Source organism: Ovis aries, chromosome 14 (assembly GCF_016772045.2).
Source record: "Ovis aries strain OAR_USU_Benz2616 breed Rambouillet chromosome 14, ARS-UI_Ramb_v3.0, whole genome shotgun sequence".
In the NCBI taxonomy this organism is placed as follows: domain Eukaryota; kingdom Metazoa; phylum Chordata; class Mammalia; order Artiodactyla; family Bovidae; genus Ovis; species Ovis aries.
This window is the reverse complement of record NC_056067.1, coordinates 20,435,096-20,449,857: the sequence shown is the minus strand read 5'-3', so window position 1 is coordinate 20,449,857 and position 14,762 is coordinate 20,435,096. Positions and strand designations below refer to the sequence as shown.

General features: G+C 39.2%; 1 protein-coding gene across 5 annotated transcripts in view; it reads left to right on the top strand.

Moving 5' to 3' along the window:
• TOX3 (TOX high mobility group box family member 3) overlaps positions 1 to 14,762 on the top strand; it is a 120,161-nt gene that overhangs the window by 93,547 nt on the left and 11,852 nt on the right. For all 5 annotated transcript variants that reach the window (XM_042231618.1, XM_012189754.4, XM_042231621.2 and 2 more), the window contains one exon: positions 14,062 to 14,331. In XM_042231618.1, the coding sequence (XP_042087552.1) occupies positions 14,062 to 14,331 (270 nt within the window). The remainder of the gene's footprint in view (positions 1 to 14,061; positions 14,332 to 14,762) is intronic.

The following is a 14,762-nucleotide window of genomic DNA, read 5'->3' as shown; positions in this document are numbered from 1 at the left end:
AATTGAATTTACTATATTGGAAAGAACTAAAGATGGAATCATAAAATAATTATGATATTCACATACACTTAAAGAACAATGCTTTCACGGAGTGGCGTTGGGAGAGAGGACTCAATTTTTAATGCTTCTTTTGTAATGTATTGCTAATCACTCACGCAGCTGAATTATTTCATTGATTTTTAAAAGTAGAAGTCCTTTAGGTAAGTGCAAACGGTTGTCATAGTGTTTACGTGGACCTCATCGCATTTATTGGTGCCTTTCTGAAGTTTCGCTGAACCTGAATGATATTTATTTTGGCTGGAAACAAACTAATCTTGTTGAAAATTCGAGTAGAATTTCACCTTGAAGAAATGTCAGGGGATTTTAAATCACAAATGTTGGAAAAAATAAAATGTACCGGGACAGAATTACGACGAATACAATGTGTCGTTGGCTTTGTTCTATGTACTACCTGACATGTTCACCTATAAACTTGAATTCAGAATCGCCAGAGGCATGGTTAAAAATAGGTTATGTCAAGGTTCTTCTATATTTCCCTCCGGGTACCGAGGTGGCTGGCGACATCGTAATGCTCCACAGCAGCTCCTCGGAGATTTCCCTCAGGAAGGTCACCAGAAAAATAATAAATAATACTTTATACATCATGCATTCAGTTTCCCAGTGTGCACTGGCTATTTCGTTACCTTATGCAACTCAGAAGTTTTATTATCCAAATGAGTATGGCTGTCAGTTAAGAATTGCTATGGTAAATTAAGACTATCGTGTAAGAAGAAAAGCTAGCTTGTTTATGTAGTATTGAACCAGCTTTTCTTCAGAGCCTCATTGGTTTTCCTTTAGAGAGTGACAGTTTGTCACATTACTGATTAACTGCATTTTGTTGGCAACATGTTTATCTTCTTTAAATCTCTGCTGTTATATTTAAAAAAACAGAAAACAGGAACAAAAAAGAAAAGAGGGGGATTAAAAAGAGTCTAATGATTAGCATTCCCATTTCAAAATATGCAAATAATGCCCTGGTATTCAAAAGCAAATTGTTGAAAAAATTGAAATCTGATGCATTTGTGACTTCAAAGAACAACCTTGATTTGCTTGTTGTGGATATGTGTATTTTCAAACAGGATGTGGTTGGCAAGTCAAAATCAACAGTCATAGTTTGGTTAAAAATTCTTTTTACCTCTAAGCATTATTGTCAGTTCAGATGATCATCTGGAAATTATTTTAATCTGCAAAAGATGGCAATCCTAAAAATCTACAACATGCACTCCAAAGGGTTTCTTTTTTTTTTTTTTAAACACCTCTCTATAATCTGCCCAGCCTGCTGAGTAGCATTGACATCAGTAGTACATCAATTTCAGAAAGTGGATTATTTTTACTAGACAGCTATTGTGACATATTGGGTCAGTCATAAATGAAAGATATTCATGCAAGCATGCAATACTTGTAATGAAGTCTCACTCTGACCTTCTGTATGATTGATTCTGTAATTTAGTTTTCTCAGGCAGTGCCTGAAATGAAATGAAATCATGTTGAACAAGTTTTGAATACCCACAGTGCACCAGGAGAAGAAAAATCTGCAGCCCTAGAGGCTTGAGAGAGAGCAGCTGAGCGATTTATCTCTATGCTATTATAGCCTTTGCCAGCATTCAACATTTCTTTTTTTTTTTTTTTCTTATTTGGCTTAAGTACTTAATTCTGCAGGTAGCTGTAAATGGGAAAATAAAATGCTGTTCAGATTTAAAATGACAGGACAGGAGTATGTGCAGGGGACTGATAAAATATCTTGAATAGAACTGACCTTTCATGTAGCTGAAAGTTACTGGGGGATTCATCCTCATAATTACCATATAGATTATTTTTATTTCTTTCCTGCAATGAAACATTTCAGAGAGCAGTAGTGCTGATTGAATGAAAATTGAACTTGTTAACATTCTTTTCAGCTTAGCCCGTTGTACATAACAGAAGGTTAGCTTTGATGAATTTCAAAATTCTCTTTGATATCCGAGAAACAGACAGTAAAATAATTGTCTCTAGTCTGATATTTTAGATGCCCCTCCCAAAGAGAATTTATAAAACACACTGATAATTCCTATACTTTTTCTTTGTGCATTATATTTCATGTTTGAAGGACCAACGTTTTCTGTTTGATATTTGCTTTGGACTTAATTGTGATAGCATATATTTATAGAAAATACTCCTGGTGCTCTGGTAATATCAAACATAGTGTTAGAAAATTGAAAATGATGGAAGTAAGGGAGGTAAATTTGAGTATAGTAGTCTCTGTACCTGTTAAAGAAAGAGAATAAGAGAGAAAAAAAGTCCTATAGAAGATATGCACACAGAGAAGAAAAAGTAGCAGCTTTTAAAATATTCATAAAGCTCTTAAGACATAATCCAGGCAGACATCATTTTTGATCAGAATAATCGAAGTGAATCAAAATAATTCTAAAATTACCAGGCTTGTTTTAGAAATTTTTATTTTTCATATAGTTATTTAGTATGGGCCTAATTCTGGATTATTTTTATTTTCACAAAATAACTTTCTTGTCATTTTTGTACTTTCCAAAATCTTAAGAGAAATAGCCGACTTTCAATTAATATATTGTTTTAGCAATGTTGCTTAATGTGTTACAGATAAAACAGTTATTTCATGGGTCATTAATGTGTTTAATGCGTGGAACATTCTATTAAAACAAGCCCTTATTATTGTTATGGACATGTTCATTGCTATTGTCAATAGAAGCGGCAAAGCTAAATTCCGCTGGACGATTACCATTTAGCCATTGGAGGGGACCAACAATTTCTCATACAAATTGAACAATTACTTCAATAATGTTTATTTTTGGTCAAGTATGGTCGAAACATTTTCTTGTTAAAAGTTAACAGTAGAAAAGGCATGTCTTACATAAGCGAAATGACTCATTTTGAATGCAGTGGGACCCATCTCTTAAAAGTCCAACTTATAAAATGGAAACCATATTAACTCTAGCACACATTTACTGAGCACCTACTAAGTGCTATATATTCTTAATCATTAGAGACTGATCACTTATAAATTGAGTGTTTGGTTAGCAGTGTCTCTTCCATGTAATACCAAAATGCAGAGTCTGATGACTGCTTCATAGAGGCATGTTGTCCGGAGTCAACTTTAATTTAGCTGTTACTACACCTTGACAATTGTCTGCTCAAAATACCAAGGCCACAGACATTTACAAGCCGCCTTTCTTGGTAGAGCAAATAGCCTTGTACGTAGCTCTACTGACCTGCTGAGCCTGAACATCAGAGTGTTTTCTTTAAGGCTGGGTTAACTTTAGGATCATGTTTTTGTTTTTAAAAGGATCATGTATTGAAGGAGGGGAATGTTCCAAATTTCTACTAAACCCAATTAGCTGTTGTGAAGGGCAACCTGTGATGACTTGGCTGGTTTATCACATTCAAGGAAACATGTTATTAAAAAGTTAGCCTATGATTTATTTCCCTGTGTCTCATTTTGAACATATAATCTACAGTTATAATCTTTTATAGCATTGGCAGTACTTCCCTGTGGGTTAGGGACAGTAGACAGACCATTTTACAAATTTTTATTTATGTATTTAGTTTAGTTTTGGTGGCACTGAGTCATTGTTGCTGCTCATGGGCTTTCTCTAGTTTGCTGAGAGCAGGGTCTACTCTCTAGCTGCAGTGTGCAGGCTTCTCATCGCAGTGGCTTCGCTTATTGCGGAGCGTGGGCTCTAGGGTGTGAGGACTTCAGTAGTTTCAGCACATGGGCTTAGTTCCCCTGTGGCATGTGGGATCTTCCTGCACCCAGGATTGAACTGGACTTGCTTGCATTGCAACATGGATTCTTAACCACTGAACCACCAGTGTGTGTGCATGCTCACTTGTGTCTGATTGGGACTCCATGGACTGGAACCCACCAGGCTCCTCTCTCTATGAGATTTCCCAGGAAGGAATACTGGAGTGGGTTGCCATTTCCTCCTCCAGGGGATCTTCCTGATCCAGGGAATCTTCCTGATCCAGGGATTGAACTCACGACTTCTGTATCTCCTGCATTGACAGGCGGATTCTTTACCACTGCACCACCTGGGAGGCTCCCTGGACCACCGGGAAAGCCCTCAAACAATTTTTAGAGGGATGAGAGTTACTCCTGTTCTGTTGTCTCACTTTCTTGTACTCACAGCCCTTGTTGCCCTTAGGAAACAGTCTTCTTTGCTTGTTTAAGGCCTGTCCTCCCCTCCTTGCCTGTCTTGTTTGCTACTAGTTCATCCTGAGACCTAGAAGTAATATTTATTGGTTATTAAGAGCGTACTTTGAATGCTAAATAAAAATGGAGGGGAAGGGGATTTAAAACATCAACAGCTGTAAAAATAGAATTAATCTTTAAAATTTTAATTTAGGATCAAATAAAATCATTATAGAGCTGACTGCTTGGTAAAACAAAGGAGTTAGAGGGTGTATGAGAAAATACCATTGTTTTATCATAAACTCTTTTTTTTATTTTGCTGAGAAACTATTAATTAACTTTGGGGAAGACTGTTTTTCGCAAAACTTTCATGTGTAGGTGTGTTTGATTATAACCCTGAGAGTAGTTATTAAGTAAAAATGATCTATTTCAGTGTAGATATTTTGATGAATATAAAGTTTATGGTATGTAGGTCTGTAATTATCATTGGTATGCATCTGGCACAACTTTATTTGTTTGAGGTTCTATTTGGGTTAGGAATACATTAGTTATGCCTGAGTATTGATTAATTGCTTATCTGCAAATAAAATTTTAACATTGCTATAGAATATAAATAATTGAGCTTAAAATTATTGGATTTCCTATTTATAGTTCTCTGATATTTATAAATACAAAGCAATTTTTATTACTGATAATTGTTTAATTACTCCATTTCTTAAGAAATATTGATTAAAATAACACATTGTGAAAATTTATTTAGTCACACTTGCTAATATGTTTGGGCTGTTTGCTTCTTAACTAGATATTCTCCTGTATTATGAAAACCTAAGGTTGAATTGTTACAGAGAATATTTGTTTGTAAATGCAGATGGTAGATGCATTAAATACATTTGCATCTTAAATTTTTAAAATTCCTTTTGATAAAATCCTTTGGCTTACTTTCAGAGATGGAAGTAACCACCATTGTGCTGAATAACAATCGATAAAATAGAATACTTTGTGATACTTAAAATTATAAAATCTATTTGAATATATTTTACTTTGTAAAAGAAACAAGAAAGCAATACAGGAGGATGTATGATTATGTATCACCAAGTGTGTATCACAAAGATAAATGTCAGGCATGGGGAGGAAGGAGAAATTTACTCTGAGAGAACTTCATGGAAGGACTGGTCCTTATGGGCCTGAAAGTAAGAGTGGAAAAAATTTGAATATGTAAAGGAAGTAAAGTTTTCTTGGCTAAGGTAGTAAGAACAAACTGTTTCCATTCCCCTCCCCATCCCCTCAAACCCCATATATCTTCTAGGAAGTACGGACATGGTAATATGCGATCTTGATTTACACAGTAGGGACATTTTTCAACTTTTCATCCTCTTTCAGTCTTGATTAAATCAAGGAGGCAGCCTCAGTTTGAGGCTAATTAGTCTTTCACATCTCTCTTTCATCCTTTTTCAAAAGGAGAAAGCAGACCTCTGGCCCCAAATCTTAGGTAGATCCCCATATTTAGATGGACTGTGTTGTTATTTGCTTTGCTTGGTATTTACCTGGCATTGCAATGATCATGGTAATTCCAGTTTCTAATTTATGCTAGCGAGCTAAAGTGTCCTTTTTAATATAAAATTATTCGGATTTTTAGCCATTCGCTCCAATGATTAATGTTCACTAATAGACTGGATTTCAGGAGATTGAAGAAAACAAGGAACCGCTACCCAAAACATCCATTCCTTGGTTTCCTTTTTAAAAAACAAACGACAAAGAGGCTCTTTCATCAGGTGGAGAGAGGAGCAAGTCTCAGCTAAGCACTCTGCCCATGGAGACATAGACAAACCATCAAGGCATCACTGCCCAAAGACTTTGTTGAATTGCATTTATAGGCAAGTAGAAGGCAGTGTGCTTCCTATAAGAAGTCTGTGACCTGCCCATTCTGAATACTCTTCTCTGGTTGCAAATGCTTGAGTACTCTTCAAATCATGCTACCATATGACTCAGCAGTCCCATTCCTGGGCACATACCCGGAGAAAACCAAAATTCAAAAAGATACATGTACCCCATGTTCATTGCAGCGCTATTTACAATAGCCAGGACATGGAAGCATGTCCATCCACAGAGGAACGGATGAAGAAGATGTGATACACGTATACAACGGAATACTACTCAGCCATAAACAGGCACAAAATCGTGCCATTTGTAGAGACGTGGATGGACCTGGAAACTGTCATACAGAGTGAAGTCAGAAAGAGAAAAACAAATATCGTATACTAACACATATGTGTGGAATCTGGAAAAATGTTATAGATGAGCTTGTTTGCAAAGCAGAAATAGAGACACAAACATAGAGAACAAATGTATGGATACCAAGGGGCGGGAGGGAGCATGTGGGATACATTGGGATTGACATATACACACTACCATATACAAAATAGATAACTAATGAGAAACAAAAATCATAAACTAAAAGAGCCTGGGCTTTTAGGAGCTATCGTATATATTTTATTGATTTACAGTTCAATTTTTATCAGAAAATTAAAATTTATGGCTTCCTTGATAGCTCAGTTGGTAAGAATCCACCTGCAATGCAGGAGACCCTGGTTCAATTCCTGGGCTGGGAAGATCCACTGGAGAAGGGATAGGCTACCCGCTCCAGTATTCTTGGGCTTCCCTTGTGTCTCATCTGGTAAAGAATCTGCCTGCAGTGTGGGAGACCTGGGTTTGATCTCTGGGTTGGGAAGATCCCCTGGAGAAGGGAAACTCTACCCACTCCAGTATTCTGACCTGGAGAATCCCATGGACTGTATAATTCATGGGGTAGCAAAGAGTTGGACACAAGTGGGAGTCTTTCACTTTACTTTTTATTAGAAAGTAAATTAAAAATTGCTTCATTCTACAAAAAATAAAAAGTTCATACCAATTAAAAAATAAGTTGAGGTGTTAGGCTCTTAATACTATTTATAATTAAATCCAAGTTGTCCACAATTGATGGGTTGCCCATGAAGTACAATCAGTTAATATTTATTGGGATGAATGACATCATTAAATAGGTACCAAGCTTTTAAACTTTCAGTGGTTTCTTTCTCCATTGTGAATAAAATCCAGAATGGATTATAGACCCATTACTTACGGCCATCACTTGTTCTCCAGCTTCACAGTGAGCCTTGCTTTTCCTGGGCAGTGACATGGACCTCTTCTTTACTTATCCATCATGTGCTTCCTTAGGGGTTCCTAAGTGGCGCTAGTGGTAAAGAACCTGCCTGCCAGTGCAGGAGATTTAAGAGACGTGGGTTTGATCCCTGAGTTGGGAAGATTCCCTTGGAGAAGGGCATGGAAACCCACTCCAGCATTCTCGCCTGGAGAGTCCTTTGGACAGAGGAGCCTGGTGGGCTGTAGTCCATAAGGTCGCAAAGAGTTGGATGCAACTTAGCGAGCACACACACATGTGCTCCCTTATGCCACGGGACTTGGTACATGTTCTTCTCTGCATACAATGCTCTTCCCTCTTTTCTGGCTCTGTTAGCTGCCAGTCATCCTTTGCAACTCAGTGCAGTGGGTTACCTCTGCAGGGAGCATCCCCCAGTTTTCCCACCTCACCTGATCTGGCTCATCCCCATCTTTCCCAAACCCGTTCCACTTGCTGTTCACCTTGCCTACCCCGCTTCTGCCTCTCCTGGCCTCCTCATTTCTCAAGCATGACAAGCCTTCTCCCATCTCATACTTTGACATGCTCTTCCCTCTGGCTGGAACATAGTTTCTCCTCATTGCCTGATGGACTTCTTACTCTTCAGGTATCAGCTCAAAAGTCACCTTGGAGAGGGCTTTCCTACTAACCGAATCAAATATAGCTACCCTTTCCTGAATAGTTTTTTTTTCTTGCATAGCCTCTTTATTTTTCCACAATATTTATCACAGTTTGAATCTTTTTTATGCACATATGTTCTGTTTTCACAGACAGAACCTAATTTTGGACACCCCCTTCTCTTCCCCCACAAGAAGATGATTTCTGTTATATTTCTCTAATAAAATCATTTTCAAATGGGGCGTTGCAGATTTTATCCATCAGGGAACTTTGCTGTGTCTGGAGACATTTGGATGTCACAGCTTGGAGGGGAGGGGAGGTTACTGGCACCCAGTGGGTAGAGACCAGAGATGCTATTAAGCATTTACAATGCTCAAGATGTATTGCAAGCAAAGGATTTGATGCATCTGACAAACAAAGAATTATCCAGTCCAAAATGTCAATACTGCTGAGGTTGACAAACTCTTATCTAATATCAGTTAGAAGACAAAGTGAGATAAGAAGAAAGAAGGAGTTGCTTTCCAATGATGAACAATTTAGGAAACGATACAAGTGAACTCTCCATATAAAACATAATTGTATGAAGAGTCAAAAAAGCCACCAGCATTCAGTCCTTCTTGTTGAGTGTGATAATAGCATCTCTTATAACCCAGCAGTTGCTTTGCCTTTCAGTGATCACTGGTAAATGTTTCAATGCTTAATTTTAATAAGTAAGATTAATGATTTACGAAAACACGTTAAATTTCTTGGGGCTATATCCATGGTTATACATTTCCATCTCATGTCATTGGTGGTGGTGATGGTGGTGAGTTAGTAGCTAATTCATGTCTGACTATTTTGTGACCCCATGGACTGTAGCCCACCAGATTCCTCTGTCCATGGGATTTCCCAGGCGAAAATATTGGAGTGAGCTGCCATTTCCTTCTCCAGGGGATCTTCCCAACCCAGGAATCGAACCCACATCTCCTGCATTGCAGGCAGATTCTTTACTGACTGAATCAGCCGGGTAGCCCTGTCGTGTCATTACTACTAGGAAAAGTGGTGAGCTATTTCGGAGGAATATAGATTAATTATTCTTGCCTACACTTTTTTATAGTATTAATAAATTCATTAGTCCATTCTAAATTTTGTCTAAATAGAGTCATGTTTAAGAGAATCACATGGTAATTTTCTAGTTTTGAAAGATATGAGCATTAGTATATTGGTGTTGCTGGCCTGCCACATCGTAAGTGCTCAATAAATACTTTTCAACTGAGCTGATATCTTTTTTCTTCTTAAGTGGAAATCCTAAGATCACAGGAGGTTTTTTTTTAAGGTTACTTTTTTGAAATAGGAAATGATTGGAGCTGTTAAGGATCACCAGGTTCCCCAAGGAGGTTGTTAATAATTGGTGACCCTAAAGGAACTTGATTCTCTAAAGAGATACTTTCACCATTAATCTTCTTATACTATAATCCTCACACATAGGAAGTTGTTATCAGATAACAATGGACCATGGTAGATGCTAGCACATTTTGTTGCATTGATTATGTGGTTCACAGGTTACCTGGCAATATTTTAGAGGTCCTTGGTGTATGGTCCCGTGGGAGATAAGAAAGGTGGGCCAGCATCTTTTGGATTTGAAGACCATGTGGATGGCTCTAAGTTTTGGCAAGATCTTGGCCCCACCGCCGCCAGTATGCTTCGGGAGTGGTTTTCACACTGTCCCCAATTCAGAAACCAGCCCCCTCTTTTTTTTGTGAAATGAGTCTCAATTTATATAAAACAAATAAAAATGGAGTTGCTTTTGTTAAAGGAGGGTGGTGATGGTACAGAGTTCAGAGCCCATTCAGCTCTCACTCTGTTGGCACAAGCTTCCACCGGTGGTGGCACCATGGCTCCTTTGTTGTGTTGTTGTGCAGTTGCTAAGCTGTGTTGTTGTGCAGTTGCTAAGCTGTGTTGTTGTTCAGTTGCCAAGTCAAGTCTAACTCTTTTGCCACCCCGTGGACTGTAGCTCGCCAGGCTCCTCTCTCCATGGGACTTAGAGAACGGTTTCTCCATCAATCAATCACCCCAGCGACCTCTGTGGCTTAGGGGATCCTTCTTATCCACGAAGAGGTACAATAGTATCTAATTCAGGAAGTTATTTAGAGGATTGAATTGGAAAGTGCATAGTAAGCTTAGCACAGGTCCCAGATCCGAAGAAACACACGGGCAATGTTCCTTGTTCATGAACCTTGGCTGTTTGTCAACAGGATCTCTTAGGCAACCAGGTCCATCATAAATGCACAAATTGCAGGTGGAATTCAGGAAGAGTGGACAAAGCCAGAAATCTAACCCCATGGCCTTCTGTGTGAGCATGAGATTCCTCTGAAATATTGTACATCTGGGATGCACCTGTCAAGTATCTATACGTGCTGATGTTCATGGGCATGGGAGTAAAGAAAGCAAAGTGACTTCTTGGTTACTGAGAAGGCTGTGTAAATTATATCCTGATACTTCATGGCCATGCCAGTTAACTGGTCATTTTACCATTGGAATTAAAATACTCTGGAGTTGCCTGCAGATATTTTAAAATAATTAGATTTAAAGAAGTCTGAAAGGACCTCTGAAAAGCCTCTGAAAGGTGTAATTGGAGACTAAAGTTAAGAAAAAGATAGCATAATTTCCACTTGTGGCGGGCTGAAATACATCAGTAAGCTATGGTAGGACTTTAAAAGAACATGGAAGAGTGGACAAAAATCCTCAGATTTTTGAAGCAAAATAGCTAAATGTGTGAGGAGTGCCAATAAAAAGAAATTAAGACACAGTGATAACATGAAACCCACTTTTGTGATACCAGACTATAGAAGGACTCCTACAAGAATGTGGTATTTCTGGAGTATATCGTTAGTGAGATAAAAAGAGTTGGGGTTGCTCTGAAATGTGGAGCACCTTTTTCCAGGATTGCATAGGAATGTGATAACTCAAAACTTATCAATGGAAAATATGTATATTTTCTATTAAACCCTGACAGTTAGCCACAGACTCTTTTAAGTGTTTTTGTCTCTTGGTTTTAGATTTTCCTAACTAGAGTGTTTTCGTCTCATTTGTTTTGTTTCGTGTTTTTTGTGAATGGGAAAAGCTAAGGTGCTCCCTTCCTTACCCCTCCAATCCAGTATAATGTAACTACTGTTGACACTTTATAAAAATATTTATTTATTTGGTTGCCTCCAGGCTTAGTCACAGTGTATGGGATCTTCCTTTGCTGCAGACAAGGTTCTCTCTAGTTGTGATGCAAATATGTGGAATCTTAGTTCCCTGACTAGGGATCAAACCTGCATCCCCTGCATTGGAAGGTGGATTCTTATCTACTGGGCCACCACGGAAGTCCCTTAACTTAAAAAACAAAAACAAAGAGGGGCCTATACTCTATAAGTGTTTTGCAACTTGGTTTTTCACTTGCTGCTGCTGCTGCTGCTGCTAAGTCGCTTCAGTCGTGTCCAACTCTGTGCGACCCCATAGACAGCAACCCACCAGGCTCCCCCGTCCCCGGAATTCTCCAGGCAAGGACATTGGAGTGGGTTCCCATTTCCTTCTCCAATGCATGAAAGTGAGAAGTGAAAGTGAAGTTGCTCAGTCGTGTCCAACTCTTTGGGACCCCATGGACTGCAGCCCACCAGGCTCCCCCGCCCATGGGATTTTCCAGGCAAGAGTACTGGAGTGGGTGCCATCGCCTTCTCTGTTTCACTTGCTAGATCTTGCATATCTTTCTAGATTAGTGGCTCTCCAGAACTGGAAGCAAGTTTGCCCTCCATGGGGCAATGTCTGCAGACATTTTTGATTGTCATGACTGGTGAAGGAAAGGAGGTTGCTATTGGCATCTCCAAGTTTGATTCCTGGGTTGGGAAGATCCCCTGGAGAAGGGAAGGGCAACCCACTCCAGTATTCTTGACTGGAGAATTCCATGGACAGAGGAGCCTGGTGGGCTACAGTTCAAGTGGTCACAAAGAGTTGGATAAGACTGAGTGACTAACACTCACACACAGGGAGAGACCAGGGTTACTGTTAACATCCTACAATGCAAAGGACAGCCACACAGCAAAGAATTATCTGGTCCAAAATGTCGTTAGAGCCAAAATGAAGACACTCTTCTCTAGGTCAATACACATAAATCTAATTCATTATTTTAAAAAGCTTCATAATACTTTGTAGCATGATCGATCATAATTTATTCAACTAGTTTCCTATTGATAGCTCTTGGCTTCTGAATTAGTGGCATTATAATATTTACAATTCATTTGTTTCTTTAAAGAGCAAAAATAAGCTTTATCAGAAATATTGAAAAGAAGAATTCATAGGGTTATGTATAAAATTAGATTCTGGGTCACTGTGAGTCAAGAGAATTTGGTTTCAAGAAAATTGCAGGCTCACTCTAAATGACAAGTCTTAAATGAAGTCATTTGAAAAGCATGTTTTCATTTTTGTATTCTTTGGAATGAGAAGAAGCAGCAAATCTAAATCCTTTTCTATGCCTCCCCAAAACAGAGAAGGCTACTTTTGAAGTGTCGGCAGTAATTTTCAGAGGAGCTAATTCTGATGGTCTCTACCTCCTTCTTTATACATATTTTAAACAATTCATTAAAACATTAAATCAGAATGGGTTAAGCAAAAGAAAACAAAGCAGGTTTAAGATGAAAAAAAAATGATATCCAATCCTAAAGACATGGAATGGCTTCCAGATGCCATTGACAATGTAATTCAGAATTGGAATGATCCTCTGGTTAACCACAAAGGGTTTTACAGAGAGGGTGCCCTGAAGCAAACAGATGCTTGCTCCGCGTTTCTCTAGCCCATCCTTGCTACATGGCGTATGCATGCCTGGTAGAATAAAATAGAGAACAGCTTCTCCCCATTTTGCAGAGCTGGAGAAAGGATCATTGAACCAGCACTGTGTGGAAGAAGGATGGCCAATGAGTTGGTGAGCCTGAAAGGCTTAGACCTTGGCATCACCCCTTTCCTTGTCATCAGTTTCCTCAGTAAGGAGCAAGAGGTGGATATTTCTCTTCCCTTTGCTAATAGTCCTTTATTTTCACTTAGTTAAGTCGTCCAGTGATAGTTCTAGGCTTCCCTGGTGGCCCAGTAGTAAAGAAAATCTGCCTCCCAATGCAGGAGATCCCTGGGCAGGAAGATCCCTTGCAGGAGGAAATGGCAACCCAGTCCAGTATTCTTGCTGAAAAATCCCATGGACAGAGGAGCCTGGTGGGCTAGTCCATGAGATTGCCAAGAGTCAGACATGACAGCATGCACGCACGCTCACACAAGACAGTTCTACAGTGTAATAGTTGAGGCTGAATAATTTGGGCTTCGTGCTTTTGATCTTTCAACTTTCTAGCATGAGTCCTTCTAGTTAATAAATTAATAGAGACCATTATCCTGCAATAAATCAGATCTAACAAAATTGGAACAAGTCAAACCTATCTAAGGAGCTGCTGAAGTTATGTTCATTGATCTTTTTAATTGAGGTATTAATTGACATATAATATATTAGTTTCAGGTGTACAACATAATGATTGGATATTTGTATATATTCCAGAATTATCGCCACAGTAATTGTAGTTAACATTTGTCATCATACAGTTACAAAAAAAACCCACAAAAAATGGTTTTTCTTTTTCTTGTGATGAAGACTTTATGATCTACTCTTTTAGCAACTTTCAAATATGTCATAGAGTAGTATTAGTTGCAGCCAACCAGGCTGTGTATTCCATCCCTATGAAGTATTTAGGGCTTCCTGGTGGCTCAGTGGTAAAGAATCTGCCTACAACGCCGGAGACACGTGTAGGAGATGCAAAGTTTGATCCCTGGGTCAAGAAGATCCCCTGGAGCAGGAAATGGTAACACACTCTAGTATTCTTGCCTGGGAAACCCCATGGACAGAGGAGCCCCACAGGCTATAGTCTGTGGGGCTGCAAAGAGTCGGATATGACTTAACAACTGAACAACAGTGCAATGCGATGATGTATTTATTTTGTAACTGAAAGTTGGTACCTTTTGACCCCCTTCTCCAACTCCTGCAAGCTCACTGATGTTTAAGAAAACCTAGAGTTTCCCATTTCTGTTGCCCCTTTAGGATCAGAGCCATACACAAGTTTCACAATACCGCCAGGATCCCTCTGTGATCATGAGGTCCATCGTCCACATGACGGATGCTGCTCGCTCTGGGATCATGCCTCCTGCCCAGCTCACCACCATCAACCAGTCTCAGCTCAGTGCCCAGTTGGGGTTGAATTTGGGAGGGGCCAGTGTGCCCCACACATCTCCTTCACCTCCTGCAAGCAAATCGGCGACTCCCTCCCCTTCCAGCTCCATCAACGAGGAGGACGCTGATGAATCCAACAGAGTAAGTTAATTGGCTTTAGTATATAGGGATCACCCCTATGTTCTTGTGTTTAAGCTTCATCCACAATATTATTTTCCTTTACTTCATGGATGTGGAGTAGCACTTACATTTATGATGGTTTAATTTTTTCTTAACTCTTTTATATCTGTTTATTTCTGTGGAAAGTATATTCAACTGAAACTTGGAAGATCTGACTTCTCCTACTAGTTGTAAGGCGTTGAGCAAATCACTTAATAGGCTGAATTTTCCTTAAATTGGCAAAGGAGAAGGCTTGTGCTAGACTTTTCAGAAATTCTGAACTGCTCTGTTTCTAAGTTAATGTCCAGGTGGGCAAGTTTCATCTGGTTAGTTGGCTGAACTGCTGCCCCACTGGACAGTCTTGCACTTCAGTGGTGTTTACCACATAGTATGTTCCAGTGGTTTGGCACCTT